At 35.7% G+C, this 18,010-nt stretch overlaps 1 protein-coding gene across 1 annotated transcript; it reads right to left on the bottom strand.

Annotated features, from left to right (window-relative positions):
• Positions 1–4,524: 4,524 nt before the first annotated feature.
• Positions 4,525–17,997, bottom strand: LOC117342255 (kelch-like protein diablo). Its single transcript, XM_033904321.1, has 7 exons — positions 17,842–17,997; positions 15,745–16,883; positions 14,878–15,070; positions 14,313–14,510; positions 13,871–13,971; positions 13,105–13,242; positions 4,525–10,635 (listed from the first exon to the last, which is right to left on the bottom strand). Exons 2-7 carry the CDS (start codon positions 16,775–16,777, stop codon positions 10,352–10,354), a joined length of 1,947 nt encoding a protein of 648 aa, XP_033760212.1. The 5' UTR covers positions 16,778–16,883; positions 17,842–17,997; the 3' UTR covers positions 4,525–10,351.
• Positions 17,998–18,010: the final 13 nt, after the last annotated feature.

Genomic DNA, 18,010 nt, shown 5'->3' with positions numbered 1-18,010 from the left:
TTCTTTGACAGGGGTTGGAACCAACGAAAACCGGAAAAAAGTAATTTTACGAACATTGAATGTGGTACATCATTTAATGATACATTAGAAACATTCCATTGTCGTAGTAAAACGCTACCGTTATTACAGAAGACAAAAGGACCAGTGTTAAGTACAAGCCGAAAATGCCACTGTAGAAAATGCCACAACAGAAATTGCCACAGTTGGAAAAAGCCACAGTTTGAAATTCTGCAGTAGAATAGAAAAGCATATTAACGACAGTGAAACCAATCACCTCGCAAGCCAAAACGAACGAGGTATTACCATTCTTGACAACAATATGAAGTACATTTAAAATGAAGCTTAAACGATGTATGTTTATCTATTTATTTACTTAGTTATATTTAGTCATGAATAGTAACTTTAACCTTGACATTGGCACCCTGACATAAAACCTCGATTGAATTTTTCTCATATCTGATCAAAAGATGGAGTTTGGTCTAAAGTCGTTTAAAAATAAGTCGTTAGAGCGATGATTTACTAGGAATAGTTATTCTTGACCATGGCATCCTGAAACAGGAACTTGTTCGAGGCATGTTCATGCTTGTCTATCGTTTTTTTTTTTTTACTTATCATAACTTTGATTAAAAACCTGTTTAAGTGTGTCACTAGATGATATGTCCCCACTTTCGACTAATTGATATAGTTCATCCAGGAGTATGGGGGGCGCGGTGGCCGAGTGGTTAATGTGTCCGACACTTTAACACTAGCCCTCCACCTCTGGATTGCGAGTTCGAAACCTACGTGGGGCCGTTGCCAGGTATTGACCGTAAGCCGGTGGTTTTCTCCGGGTACTCCGGCTTTCCTCCACCTCCAAAACCTGACACGTCCTTAAATGACCCTGGCTGTTAATAGGACGTTAAACAAAACAAACCAAACCAAGCCAAATCATCCAGGAGCTGGACAATACATTACTTTGAAGGCGTCTGTGACGTCAATTTCATAAAAAATAATTGAGTGTTTGAAATGAAATCGCTATTCCATTGCAGTCAAATTAGTCCAGTTTTAGGAATGCAGGAGACACTTGAACATTTGGACCTTTAAGGAAGTGGGCAAAACTATGTTATTACCTTTGCATGCGGAACAGCACCCTATGGAATTATCTAAAACTATGTAATATATATAATTACCTAGAATGCCTTGACAAAAAAAAAATTTTTATTATTGCTTATTGCAGAGGTTTCCTGCATATGCGTTGGCAGAAACAGCATAAACGAGGGATGATTGATATGTTGTGAGTCTCGTATTGAAAGAGGTACTCAAGGATGATTTTATAAGTCCTACTATTCTCTGACTCTATAGGGCCGTATGCCCAAGGACTGGTCTCATTTGGTTAGTTTATATCGACGAGGTTGCACTCTAAAGTAAACAAGTCAAGCGGCTTTTGCAAAATAGACAAAATCGGTTAAAGAGCAGCGATCCAATATTTGCATCAAAAGGGTTTAATACCTAAGGATATCCATAATGATATGGTAGCAACACTAGGGAAAGATACCCCTTCATTTGCTACAGTGAAAATGTGGGTGGCGGGATTTAAGCGCGGAAGACAGAGCCTTAAGGATGACCCACGTCCTGGAAGGCCTGTCAATGTTGCAACCCGAGAAATGGTCAATAAAGTTCATGATATTGTTATGACTAACAGACGAGTCACAGAAAGATATATAGCCAGTAGAGTTGGCATTTCACAGGAAAGAGTACATTCCATTCTGACCGAGGATTTTGCAATGAGAAAGCGTTCGGCCCGATGGGTACCAAGACTTCTGACAGTTGATGAGAAGTACACCAGGCGCTCATTATCGCGTGCTAATCTTTACCTTTTTGAGGAAGATCCTGCCAACTTTCTTCAGAGATTTGTAACTTTGGATGAAACATGGGCCCCTCATTTTATCCCAGTGGCCAAACAACAATCGGAACAACTAAAGCATCCTGGCTCTCCCCCTCCAAAGAAGGCAAAGACTGTTCCATCAGCTGGGAAGGTTATGGCCTCGGTTTTCTGGGATGCAGATGGTATTCTGCTGCAGAATTATCTCCAAAAGGGACAAACAATCAATGGCACGTACTATGTTTCACTTATGAGGCAGTTACGGGAAAATATCAAAATTAAGCGCGGCGGAAAACTCACTAAAGGTGTGCTATTCCATCAGGACAATGTTCCTCTTCACAAATCTGTCATTGCCATGGCTGTCATTCACGATTGTAGCTTTGAATTGATTGAGCATCCGCCTTATTTATTCAACTATTTCCAAAACTGAAAACAGCTATTTCAGCTACCCACTTTCAGTCCGATGATGATGTCAAACATTGCAGTGGATGACTTTTTGAACAGCCAAGGAAAGGAGTTCTATAAAAGTGGCATTGAGGTCCTTAAACACCGCTGGCAAAAATGTATATATACTGAAGGGGACTATGTTAAAAATTTATACAATATGTCCGGCAAAATTCAAATCCTTCAATATGAGGCTCAACATATCAATCAGCCCTCGTATGTCGACCTGGTGGATCGCAAGTGATACATACTATCATCCTGTATACAAGATTTAGGCGATTGCTTTCTCCCACCCCCTCCCAATCTTTACTTACAATAACTCAAATGTCATATTATGATATATAGTACGAATTATCATTCCTAAAGAGCTTTTCTTTCGGTTTTAGAGTACCAAAATGAGTTTGTATCGAGATTTTATCATTTGTCAGAACAAAGCTAAGATAATTATTTTGTATTTCTTAAAAGGAAACATGTCATTGAGCAAGTCACTGAAAACAGCATGAATAGAGCCACACTTTTTACAACTTGTGAAAAAAAATATGCAGAAAATTTCCGTTTTATAAAACAGAAAGGAAACCTGGCAGGTCGGGAAATGAGAAGGGAAACAACAGTATGTCCATCATAAAGACAACAGTATGTCCATCAGAGAGACAACAGTTTGTCCATCAGAGACAACAGTATGTCCATCAGAGAGACAACAGTATGTCCATCAGAGAGACAACAGTTTGTCCATCAGAGACAACAGTATGTCCATCAGAGAGACAACAGTATGTCCATCAGAGAGACAACAGTATGTCCATCAGAGAGACAACAGTATGTCCATCAGAGAGACAACAGTATGTCCATCAGAGTGACAACAGTTTGTCCATCAGAGAGACAACAGTATGTCCATCAGAGAGACAACAGTATGTCCATCAGAGAGACAACAGTATGTCCGTCAGAGTGACAACAGTATGTCCATCAGATAGACAACAGTTTGTCCATCAGAGAGACAACACTATGTCCATCAGAGAGACAACAGTATGTTCATCAGAGTGACAACAGTATGTCCATCAGAGACAACAGTATGTACATCAGAGACAACAGTTTGTCCATCAGAGAGACAACAGTATGTCCAACAGAGAGACAACAGTATGTCCATCAGAGTGACAACAGTATGTCCATCAGAGAGACAACAGTATGTCCATCAGAGAGACAACAGTATGTCCATCAGAGAGACAACAGTATGTTCATCAGAGACAACAGTTTGTCCATCAGAGAGACAACAGTATGTCCATCAGAGAGACAACAGTATGTCCAACAGAGAGACAACAGTATGTCCGTCAGAGTGACAACAGTATGTCCGTCAGAGACACAACAGTATGTCCATCAGAGAGACAACAGTTTGTCCATAAGAGAGACAACAGTATGTCCATCAGTGATACAACAGTATGTCAATCAGAGAGACAACAGTATGTCCATCAGAGAGACAACAGTATGTCCATCAGAGAGACAACAGTATGTCCAACAGAGAGACAACAGTATGTCCATCAGAGTGACAACAGTATGTCCATCAGAGAGACAACAGTATGTCCATCAGAGAGACAACAGTATGTCCAACAGAGAGACAACAGTATGTCCAACAGAGAGACAACAGTATGTCCAACAGAGAGACAACAGTATGTCCATCAGAGAGACAACAGTATGTCCATCAGTGATACAACAGTATGTCAATCAGAGAGACAACAGTATGTCCATCAGAGACAACAGTATGTCCATCAGAGAGACAACAGTATGTCCAACAGAGAGACAACAATATGTCCATCAGAGAGACAACAGTATGTCCAACAGAGAGACAACAGTATGTCCAACAGAGAGACAACAGTATGTCCATCAGAGTGACAACAGTATGTCCATCAGAGAGACAACAGTATGTCCATCAGAGAGACAACAGTATGTCCATCAGAGAGACAACAGTTTGTCCATCAGAGAGACAACAGTATGTCCATCAGAGAGACAACAGTATGTCCATCAGAGACGACGAATGTGGTAACTTCAAACATAATTTGGGATTTCCTTTATTTACACGGGGCCACGACAGCGACCATGTTTTGCTGCCATTTGGAATGTTTTCTCATCATATGGTAATTGGCGGTTCCTTCCTTATTGCCTTTGAACTGAGCTGCTTCTCACAACATGAAGGTCATGGGTTTGACCCAAGAATAAAACAATATTATTTCTATTACTTTTATATCATTTTTATTTCAAACAAAAACGAATGGTGATCTTATTACTCATGCTTAAGTTAATTATATTCTTTCACCATGAAAAAGATGAAGAATTATCATATTGTGTCACATGGATTGATGGCAACTTAATATAATAATGAAGTAAATTCCATCCAAGCACCTTTACATATACATTATACCATATTGATATAGCCAGCTATTTTTAATTGGAGGACATATTCGCTAACTTGCAGGGTATCAACATATTCTTCAACTAAAACATTACCTCATGCATACAAAATAATCAGTCAAAACTTAATTGAGAACGTTTACTTTTAAAGGACAATATATTTTTGAAGGTTAATATTTCTTCTTTTTGAGTAGAAATCATACTTGTGAAAATAAACTGTAAACAGTACGTTTTTAAACAATAAATCCTTCCATACTATTGATTTTATATTAACACTGATATCACAAAAGTTTCTCTCAGAAACCACATGAACAAATGCAATCACAGACTTATTTTACATGATTGTTTCATCGAGCATATAAATGAAAGTGATAAATAAATGAACAGAATATTATGTCAAAAGAAAAAATATTATGTCAAAAGAAAAAAAGTATCTTTCAATGAGCATTGGTCCTTTGCAACACCCTGGAGTTGTAGAATTTTATGACATATTGGTCTATACAATACCTTTGTATTTTAAGCAAGAGACACAATGCTTACCTGTTATGTACAGTAAAATCCGTCTATAAAACCATTTTAATCGATTCAAGAAAATGGGTCTTTATGAGCAAGTGGTCTTGATATGGACAGTGGGAACAAACTATTAGCTTGCCTTTGATAACAGACAGACTTATATTATATCTGCTTTACAGAAATGGCTTTATACAGATGTTGCTATATAGAAATGACTTTTATACAGATGTTGCTATTTAGAAATGACCTTTATACAGATCTTGCTATACAGAAATGACTTTTATACAGATTTTGCTATTTAGAAATGGCCTTTATACAGATGTTGCTATTTAGAAATGACCTTTATACAGATCTTGCTATATAGAAATGACTTTTATACAGATTTTGCTATACAAAGATGGCCTTTATACAAATGCTGCTATATATAAATGGCTTTAACACATATTCCATTAGACAGATCTGCTAGCTATGCAGATTTTTCTATCATACAGATTCCTTTATACAGATGTTGCTATATATAAATGGCTTTTATGCAGATTTTGCTATCATAGAAATGGCCTATATACAGATTTTGCTGTATAGAGATGGTCTTTATTCAGATCTTGCTATATAGAGAAGGCCTTTATAAAGATTTTGCTATATAGAAATGGCCTATATACAGATTTTGCTGTATAGAGATGGTCTTTATACAGATTTTGCTATATAGAGATGGCCTTTATACAGATTTTGCTATATAGAGAAGGCCTTTATACAGATTTTGCTGTATAGAGATGGTCTTTATACAGATGTTGCTATATATAAACTGAGTTTATACAGATTTTGCTATGTAGAGATGGCCTTTATACAGATTTTGCTATATAGAGATGGCTTTATACAGATGTTTCTTTATATAAATGGCTTTTATGCAGATTTTGCTATTATAGAGATGACCTTTATACAGATGTTGCTATATATAAACGGCTTTATACAGATGTTTCTTTATATAAATGGCTTTTATGCAGATTTTGCTATTATAGAGATGTCCTATATACAGATTTTGCTGTATAGAGATGGTCTTTATACAGATGTTGCTATATATAAACGGAGTTTATACAGATGTTGCTATATAGAGATGTTCTTTATACAGATGTTGCTATATATAAACGGCTTTATACAGATGTTGCTATATATAAACGGCTTTATACAGATGTTTCTTTATATAAATGGCTTTTATGCAGATTTTGCTATTATAGAGATGTCCTTTATACAGATGTTGCTATATAGAGATGGCCTTTATACAGATGTTGCTATATAGAGATGGCCTTTATACAGATGTTGCTATATAGAGATGGCCTTTATACAGATGTTGCTATATAGAGATGGCCTTTATTGATAGTTTGTTGTTATACAGAGATGGGATTTAAACAGATGTTGCTACATATATATGCCATTTATACAGATGTTGCTATATATATATGGCTTGTATACAGATGTTGCTATATAGAGATTTCTTTTATTAACATGTTTTTGCTATAAAGAGATAACCTTTACAGAGATATTTGCTATACAGATGTAGCCTTCAAAGACAGATATCTGCTATCCACAGTACTGGTTGTCTTTATCAGCAGGTTTTTTGGAAATCTTTTTCCCAGGAGGTAGTATTTTATGAGTGTTTCATATATATTTCTTATTCCTACTCTCAGTATTTCATCAAATTAGAAAAATTCTGTCTTGTAAAAATTTATCTTAATTTTTCTTGTAACGTTTTTCAACTTCAAATCTTGAGTCATGAGTAAGTCATTTTATGTATCCCTGCCACATCATTAAAAAAAAAATGAAATTATTATTATTTTCTTTTTATATCTAATCAATTGAAATTTGGAAAATTTATATAATTGATATAAAGGAAAGATAACAGCATTAAATTTCAGTGATTTATGGTAAATGATTCCTAAACAATAGGTTCATGTACTAGTTTATTGAAGGCGAGACCACATAATGTACAAAATGTACGTGACAGGCCTCTTGTACACAGATGATATCTAGTGAGATAGCGACAAGTTACATCAAGGAGACCGAGCAAACAAACAAAATAAATCATAATTATGCTTATAAAGAAATTAACTAATTCATTTTTTAATTACTGTTAAATGGCCATGGGCCATTAATACAGTACTGTAAACAGACATTTTCCCATTTTCAAAGTAACAAATTTTTTGCGACGAAAAAACTTTGCAATTTACAGTAATATAAAACCTACTGTATTTGCTTTATTTTGGTTAATTTTGTTTAATGTCCCTATTAACAGCCGGGGCCATTTAAGGATGTGCCAGGCTTTTGAGGTGGAAAAAAGCCGGAGGCCCATAGAAAAACGACTGGCCTACAGTCAGTATGAGGTAACTGCCAAATGTGGGTTTAGAGCTTGTGACCACTCTGTGATTGAACCTATTTCATGACGATTAATTTTTGAGAATTTTAATCTCTCGTGAAATACGCAAAAAAGAATTGTCATTCACGAAAATGAATTTTTTTTTACACTAATGTATTTTTTAAAATTATACTCATGATCTTTTTTTTTACATTGATAGTAGACTCACAGACTTTCTGGTGATCGCTAATTTACTTGCATATAAGGTCTGAACACTATGTAACGCTTGGAAATATTATTATGTCGTGTAATGTGAAGCACAGAGTAATTTTGCAAATTAGATACATGTAGTTCACAATATAAATGTTGAACAATATTTTTATTACTATCATAATTTTTTTTAATTGTTTCATTATTCATAACTTTAAAACTCCAGCTAGTCAAACATAAACAGCTTAAATGTGTTACAATAGTTTTAAGGGTTTTTTTTAATCAAAAGGAAGTATATTTAAACATACTCAACTCAACCATCCCATGGAAATAGTAAAATATTTTGCGATCGTGTGGCATATCAGGTAAAGTACATATTTATATCAAGAAAATGGTAAATTACATGTAATTGAGAATCAATTTTTAAATTGTTTGATATGCCACCGTTGTTTGAAAAATTAAAATAACAGCTGACTGATTGTCAAAATTTAAATAAAACAGAAAATATTTGTGGCACATAATCAAACACAAAATGAAAGTACTGTAGCAATTGGATATATTATATACGTTTAAAAAAATCATATAAAATTTTGTTTTTATCAAAACAGCATTCTGGCTGATCTTCATTATAGATAGCATTCTGTACATTTCAGTCACAAGCATAGTACCTTACCATCAAGCAAAAATACTAATTTCAAGCATGACATTCAGAAAAACTGATTTTGCTCTAGGATTGTCAAAAACTGGAACAGTCACCCCACCAAATGTGTTATTAATCTTGATACTCATTGGGAAAATCTTGAGCTGAAATACAATTATTTAGCCAACAATAAAGAAATCTCAGGAAATAACAAAGAACTATACATTCTTTACATTAAAGATTTAGTAAGATATGGATTTAAAGGCAGAATATCTGCCTACATCCATTGTGTATCATAGTGTAACTTATTGTAAAACCTAAAGGGAGATAATCAAGGATATGTCTTCATATAATCTACTTGATTATCTCCCTTGAAAAAAAAAGTGATTTATTAGAACATCCATTTGTATTCATTTTAGTGTGCAAACAATTCGTCAAGATCTTTTTTATCAATAAGTAGTTCAAATGTTTAAGTAATTTAACATATCACAACCTAGTCATGACTTGAAAACAGCTCTCTTCACCATACATAATTTTGTAAATAGGGAATACAACACAATATAGAACTCACAGCCAAATGATAGGAAATGCCCATCTATAAAGTGCTTCATAGAGATAAACTTCAATACTTTCCTGTTGATTTCAGTTGTGATTACAAGCACCAACTAAATGGTATGCTTTCTTCACTCATATTTTATACAAGAATGCATTTGCTGATTTTGAGGTAAACAAAAAATCACAAAAATAAATGCAATGAACTTAAAAGTAGATAAAACTATACTTATTTTTTTATCTATATGGGATATCAATCAAACGTTATACCACAAACTTACTTATTAGTTTCAAATACAATTAAGTTATTATAAGAAACCAGCAAGTTATCATTTCATATTATGCAGGTACACACTGGGCAGTAACTATAGTCAAAACAACTGCTTTCTCCTCCTGAGTAAATTGTGTCACACAACAGGTACGCATGTTGATTTCAAAAGTGGATACAGTTATGTATACACAGTTCATACACAGTAAATACTGATATACCCGGGTATATGCTTCATAGTAGTTTTTGGGATTGCAAGAAAATATTTGAAAATATAAAAGCACAGGGAGTTGGCACGAATTCCCAACTCATGGTAAATACATATGTATGATAATGTAATACATATATATATGGAGTATGGTAGGAAAATTGTGTCAAGTCCCGTATATAAAAGTACTTGATGTATTCATAATACTGACACATCACATCATCTTTGCCAGAGTCTATTACAAGGAAAGAATTAAGATGAGCTTAAATGTAAAATCCTATAGCCACATTATCTATGTTGGCCATCACACAACCAAAACAGCTTATCACAGTGCTGTAGAGAGATCCTGTCTCAAAAATCAACCTTTAGTCATCTCAACAATCAACCTTTAGTCATAATACACTATGTGTCTTGTCATGTAATTTTCACACAAACGCACAGATCAAAATGGGGCTTCATCGCCACAAATCGTAGTGTAGCCATGTGTCTTTCACATACCAACAGGGCCACTTTTGTTTTTGCATTGCAAATAGTTGACCATTTTTACAATTTTTACATTTAAATATTAGGACAGACCTAGTGATCTATCTTACTTTCTGACAAGCCTTGACAAAGATTTCCAAGTTATGTATTAATATCTGATGGTCATGTAAGTAAGAATTATGCATGAAAGGTTAGTCATTCAAAACATTTTTCAAACAGGTTCCTTCGCATAAACAAACAAACCTTAGAGCTCCTGTTAAATGGAGTTGCATGATTTAGGAACATGATCTAATATTTATCTGACATATCCTAATATCGTCCTATATATAGGCAGTAACAAGGACATTGGTTCTCATCACAACAGGTTAGGTAACCAATAGCCAATGTTATTTCAGCTAGTTGCATGGCAGGGTGCTTGACTCAATAGTTTAATTTTTACATTCTGTAGAACATGTATCAGATGTCCTAGTTATCACTTGTCCCAACAGTAAACAGACACAGATTTTTGTGTCTTGAGTAGTTAGCGCTTTCGCCACATCGTCTTGTATATTGGCCACGACACAGCCGAATGTACTCATCACTGTGGGTAGCTCCTGCCCTTCTACCCACATCTGTTTACCCTGATCCTCCTTGAGCCAGCACAGACCAGCCATCCAGCTCTTATCGTCCTCTCCACCCACGATCAGAATAGTGTTACCATACTTCACAATACCTGGAAACAAATGAAAAGCTTATCAGTATCAGATTATTTACTAGGTTGTAGACCAACATATGGGATAATCAAGTACAAGTATTGTAGCCAGGTTGTCGGGTGGGACAGTGGTAACACACATGCCTTACTTACACCTAGGTGACTGGGCTTACATCCCCTAAACGGACCTGGTCATCTGCCCCATCATGTGGGGTTTCCATGGGCTTTTTTCTCACTGGTTTGGGATCAGGCTTTTTTGTCTCATTTTGGGAATAATCGAGAAAGACTATTTCAGGAGCAAATTGCAATTTTTGGGAATTTGCATTAAGTACGAAACAATTTCAATTATCCATTACAGGTCCAAACAAGAACTGTCGCCAGGATGGCTGAATAATACCCCCGCAATCTGCACGAGTCAATGGTGAATTGGAACTGTTAATTAGAGGATAACTAAGATAACCCAGTAATATAGTGACCAGTTGCCATATCAACCATAATTTTGAAAAAAAAAAAAAAAAAGTGGCATGCACATCTACATGGTCCTCTATATTTGTGTGAAGTTTCATTGAAATTGGCCATTTAGTTTAGGAGAAGTTGTCCGGACAAACTTAAAGTTATGGTTCTTATCGGAAAACCTGTTTATAGTGACTAATTGCCAAAGCAACCATAATTTTGTGAAAAATAAAGTGGCATGCACATCTACACATGGTCCTCTATATTTGTGTCAAGTTTTATTGAAATCGGCCCTTCGGTTTAGGAGGAGTTGTTCGGTCAAACTTAAAGTTATGGTTCTTATCAGAAAATTTGTTTATAGTTACCAGTTGCCATATCAACCATAATTTTGAAAAAAGAAGAAAGTGGCATGCACATCTTCACATGGTCCTCTATATTTGTGTGAAGTTTCATTGAAATTGGCCATTTAGTTTAGGAGGAGTTGTCAGGACAAACTTAAAGTTATGGTTCTTATCGGAAAACCTGTTTATAGTGACCAGTTGCCATAGCAACCATAATTTTGAGAAAGATAAAGTGGCATGCACATCTACATATGGTCCTTTATATTTGTGTGAAGTTTCATTGAAATCGGCCCATCGGTTTAGGAGGGGTTGTCCGGACAAACTTAAAGTTATGGTTCTTATCAGAAAACCCGTTTATAGTGACCAGTTGCCATAGCAACCATAATTTTGAGAAAGATAAAGTGGCATGCACATCTACACGTGGTCCTTTATATTTGTGTGAAGTTTCATTGAAATCGGCCCATCAGTTTAAGAGGAGTTGTCCGGACAAACTTAAAGTTATGGTTCTTATCAGAAAACCTGTTTATAGTGACCAGTTGCCATAGCAACCATAATTTTGAGAAAAATAAACTGGCATGCATATCTACACATGATCATTAATATTTGTGTGAAGTTTCATCGGAATTGGCCCATCGCTTTAGGAGGAGTTGTGTCTACAGACAGACGGACGGACGGACGGACAGACAACCTGATTCCAGTATACCCCCCTAACTTTGTTGCGGGGGTATAAAAAGGCGTCAGTGAAAGCCTTGGTACTCCATCTACAATTGTACCTCCCACAGAAATACTCCCCTGTGTGCTTCCACCCAGGCCAACATGCCTAGTTAATACAAGATGATGTAACTTGTTTTACATTTGCAGTAAAATTAAAACTTTTTTATTTACTGTTGAACATCTACAAATCGATCTTACGAAACCCTGTCATGTCTTCATACTGAAAGTAACACCAATGCAGAGATTTGTTTTTACTTTAAATCATTAGGATTTCTTAATATTGCTCTTCTGAATTCTGAATACCAAACTTATTCAAATTGTGTCTGGAATTGTTTACAATATTCATAATTACTTCTGTGGACCTGTTTCACCTGAATCCTCATGGATTCAAAACACCACATCTGACATGAGAGTTGTCTGATGATTTTTTGCTGTTGTAACACACTTGATGACAAATAAATTTTGATTCTAATTTGCAGAAGGTTCCAAAGTGGGTTTCTAGATAAATGTACTTGAAAGGGATAGCATCGCAAAGCACTTAATGTTTAAATCATTCAAACAGATCAATCATTGACGCAAGGAGTGTAGTGGCACAAGTTTGGCCGGTACTTACTCCAAAAATGGAAACACATAATCATTTATCCTCAAAATGTATACAAACTTGAACATATATGCAATCAGCTTTATTACTGAAATTAATTTTTTGTTTTCTGAAAGTATATAATTAGTTATACAACACATGAGCCAGGCAGCACACATACTGATTTGTAGCTAGATACAAAACAAAAAACTTTATAAAACAAACAGCATTTAAATCATCATAATATTATAATTTCTTGGTTCACTCCTGCTAACTGAACCCTCCCTAAACTGGCGAAATGTTCGTGTCCAATGTTTTCCCGGTTTGGAGAATTTCACTGTACAGTTATGTTCATATAACTATACAGACTATAGCATAATCTTTGTTTACTGAACAGCTCACCTGCTCCACACATGGCGTTGGGAAGTTCCGGTCCCATGGACCATGTATTGGTATCTGGATCAAACACCTCTACAGAACTGACACAGTGCTCCGGCAAAAACTCCTTCTTCCATTTATCACTTAGAGCAGAGTTCCCACCTGTCGGAAAAAATGGTAACAGCAGTGAAATAAAGATAAACATGTTAAAATCATGAATTAAACATTTGAATGAAGTTTGACACAAAAGAGAGTCTAGGATGTTGTTTAATTTACAACAACAACCTGAAACTAATATAGTGTTTCAGACCTAGGCACAGTTACATACATCTTTGATTAACTACCTGGTATATACAGGTAAACTTTACATGTACAGTATGCATGGCTACTAAAATGATCAACATCATTATATTTAGAAATTTTTAACTCTAATAAAAAAAAATTGATAATACATTAATATTTAATGAAACCTTTTCACAGATCTTTAAACTGATCTCAGACTTTTCTAGCCAAGGTGAAGGTTAAATGTTGTCTAATCTAGAGGAGTGGTTGGCCTGTAAACCATGGCTAGCAAAATTGAGATTAAGTTGGTATTAAAAGCATTATCTTTAAATTCTCAGTAAAAGTCTACAAATATTATCTGGTAAGAAAAACTTTTTGATATCACATCTTTCTGCTTGCGAAATTCAATTAAATTTCAGACATTAGGAAAAAATAAACAAGAAAATTAAAATAAATTCTTCATTATTATTGCAATGATATGATAATATATATATTGCTCTTGTCATACCGATCACATATATCTTGTCCTTGTGGATAACACTGCCGGCAAGCACCCTTGGGGTGGACATGGGAGGTAACTCTTGCCAGCTGTCTTCTGTTGGGTCATATCTAAGGAAATTTGGAAAGCAAAGAATAAACTTTGATATGCCATACATGGAGAATGAATACATGAGGACTATATCAGTTTGAGTCATTCATCACACAATAGAATCTTTAATAATAATTCTTAATCAAACTATGAAAAGTTTGTCATCTTTTGGTTGTAAGAATCAATTTTGTAAGGGGACATGAAAAGACTATAGTAAAAGCCATACAAAACCAGGAAAAGACTATTGTAAATGCTGTACAAAACCATGAAAAGACTGTTGTAAATGCCGTACAAAACCATACAGATAATGAAGTCTTTAATCCTGCATTAAATACAAAGCCTATAGATCTGTTTTTCTTACTTGTAGGCTGAGCTGCTAATACTGTTGGTTGTCTCCCCTCCAAACACGTACAGTTTTCCCTTGTAAGAGATGGAGGTCATGAACCTCAATGCTTTGTTGAGTGGGTTGATGAGTGTCCAAGCATTTGTGTGAGGATCATATCGCTCAACTGTTGTGAGAATTTCAGATCCGTCCTGTCCACCTATGGCGTAGGCAAACCTAACAATACATCAAATAAATTTGGTAATAATGGCAATCATTCATTTCTATTAAAAAGGACATATCTTTTCCCTTTGAAATAATGCATTCTATATATTCAGAAAGCTATCAGCAACATAAATAGGATGATGCACAATCTTATCATAACTACAAATATTGGTGCACGTGGTCAAAAAATTAGATATAGTCCATATACACTGTACATTTATAGCCTTTTGATAAGGTCGATAAATGGTTTTATTAACATGAAAAAACATTGACTGAGGACGGTCCTGGACTGAGAATGTTTACCAAGTCCCTGTGGCTTTGACATATCCATTTATAAAATATCAGTATGTGAAGAATATCACTTCTTTCTTTTACTTACCCATCTACAATTGTAAGTCCAAACTGTGACCGAGACATATGCATCTTGGCCTTAGTTTGCCATGACCTATCGACCTGGTCGTAGATGTAGAAGTTGTTTGATACTCCCTCCGTAGTGATAGAACCTCTGTAATTAATCTTACGAATCGCCCCACCAGCCAAGTATATCTGATTGTCTCCCGTGATAGCACAACCTGACAACAGAACATAAATTATGACAAATTCCATTAAAAAGATTAAAAAACAGTGAAACCTGTCTTTATATTTTAATTATCAACCACTGACTTAAATAACATCCTCTATAATCTGACCATATCAATCAAAACGGTGACATTCTTCATTGTCATCGCCAACACTGATCATGACTGTACCGACACATAGACTCAGCCCTTCAGTGTGTTAGTAAAGTCAGGTTTCACTGTATATGTACAAGTCTAAAAACAGCAGTCAGATATTGAATAAAAATAATTAAAACGTCTCTGAAACCGGACTTCATTTTCAAAAACTTATATTATTTTTTAATTTCAAATCTTATCTTTCATTTGAAGTAAATATATATATTTCCCTGTTCTTTTCAAATACAAGTAAACTTTTATCTATTTGATTTTACTTAGAAATTGACAATCTGCAAGCCCATTACTGTTGCATTCACAATCTAGAGGTAATATAAGGACATCTTAAGCCTGCATGGACATAGAATAAGAGCTCAGAATTAAAACCTCTGAAGATGTTTTTTATCCTAATTTTACACCTGCATGGAGAATTTTTCATCCCCTTTACCAGCTACATAGATTCTTACCCTAATAGACTCAATTTGATAACCATATCATTATAATCAAATTGGAATTATAACAGTACAAAATCTCACCTGGGGTATAAAGACTCTGGGGAAGTTTACATATGTGGATGACCTCTCCCAGTTTAGGTAGTAACATTTCCATACTGTTGTATTTTTTCAGCTGATCTTCAGTGTACGGATTTGCAATGATCATGACCCCTCGCTCGTACATCATGCCTTTACGCGGCATCAAGTTTAAATCCATTTCCTGTTGTCTGTTTCTCAGCATGTGGTAGTACCTGACGGTTTCTAGAGTCTTCCTTAGAGATGCACACTCCCTTAGTATCGGGCTGTTATCTATCCTGTCACAGAAGTAATACGAACTGATATTGGCGAACCTCACACAGTCCATAATGGCCGTCAGATGCTGCTGTCGTCCTGCTGTGTCTGTGCTCAACCACTCCATACAAGCTTCAAATACAGTCTCTTCTGCTGTCACATTAATATCATCATCACTGATAATCTCGACAAGTTTGTCCGCAGGGAGACTGAGAAATTCCTGCTGTCTACATAAATTATTAAACTGGTTGTTTATTATTTCTTTAGCTTTATTTGCAAGGACTTGACACTCATGGGCCTTTGCAAAGAAGTACACACCAATACAATTACTAACTGTGATATGATTCATCATGAACTCAGCACATCCACTCCTGAGGCTGAGGAGTTGGAATCGATTACTAGCAGAGAGGAGATGTTGAACCGTGTCTTCTGAGAGCATCACAGAACCTGTATACACATAGTCCAGCACCAACTCCATAGTAAGTGCCTCTAGTTCTTTAAGAGTTATCTTATCCTGCTGACTCTCAGCCATATCTGTGGAAAACATAGCCATGAAGAAGGGACTTGACACTGCCAGTACATTCTTGTGACAAGGAAACTCGCGTCCATCCACAATCAGTGTAACATCTACAAACTCTTTGTTTTTGTACAGACGGGAGAATCCCTTGAGAAGGTTACTGGGGCGCTCCTGATCCATAAAGCGGTCATCCCCTGGGGTGGGAGTTTCACTAGTCTGGGGCTCTTGAGACTCCAGTAAGCTGTTGGAGCATAAACTAGCCTCCATTGCCAATACAGGACTAGCTGGCCCTGATGTTTTTTGGACAGTCCAACATCAACACTTTTCTAACGTACCTGTACTTTGCAACAATGTGTCAGCATCTGCCATTCTTCTGTACAAGATAAAATGTATAAAATGATAGGTTTATTTAACAACATTATTTCCTGACTACAACACAAGGGGCATGCAGTCATAAGATTTTCAATATTCAATTAATCCTGAAACATTGCTGGGATGAGTTATTATATACTATCTCTACTTCTAAATTATTCAATCCTTCATGAAAACATTGTGCTCAAAGACAACTACAATCCAGGTTCTGTTTTATTATCTCTAAGGAAACTGCTCAATAATTTATAACCTATATACAAATATTTTAATAATTTGACTTTTCATTGAATATTTTGTAACTTTCCATATATATTATCAATTTTTAGACTATAGCCTAAGTTTCCTCTGAAGACATGTTCACCAGCCATCATGATGTCAGGGCCAGAGGAAACTCCGGCTACCTTGCATTGACACTCGAGAGCATGCTGCAATACAACTTCGGTGATACATTTCCGTAATATGCACTCGTTAGATCAAAGTGAAATTTTCCATCGGGTTAGATAATAGCGGTATAGTTTGAGCTAAAGCCAAAGGGCACATAATATAGTATAAATAATTAAATATACTCTCTACTTTTACAAAATAACTGTATCAAGCGAGCTTTATATATATATGTATATCCTGATTTTTTCTGCATATACACACAGCTATATTACGCCGACAGAATACTGACTACAGTTCAGTTGGAGAAACGTTAACGAAACCTAACAATGGATGGACTCATGTAGGTGGTAAAGCCATGCCAGTATCTAAATAAAGAGGTATATTGCTGGATTTTCATTAATGGGTTTAACATCCTCTATCACGGCAATTCAGCTTTCCAGTGGAGTTGCTGACATAGCTAGTGGCCAGAGTTGGTCGTACTCGATCTGACAGATGGAAGCTGTTCTTTTTTGTCTGTGTGGCTGCAGGCAGTGAATAAAAACAAATCAGGCACAGCAAACTTGGGCTTTACTTACCATGGAACAATATTCATTTACGGTTAATGGGATATAATGTTCTCTGGAGTAGCAGGCCAACTAAACTTCTAAATAATGACATTTAACAGTTCGATACCACTGTCTGAATTGACATCTTCCCCACAACAACACGACCGGAAGTCAACACTGAGTTCGTGATCAGAGTGAC

The sequence above is a fragment of the Pecten maximus genome, chromosome 14 (genome assembly GCF_902652985.1).
Source record: "Pecten maximus chromosome 14, xPecMax1.1, whole genome shotgun sequence".
NCBI classification, from domain to species: Eukaryota; Metazoa; Mollusca; class Bivalvia; order Pectinida; family Pectinidae; genus Pecten; species Pecten maximus.
This window is presented reverse-complemented; position numbering and strand designations above follow the sequence as displayed.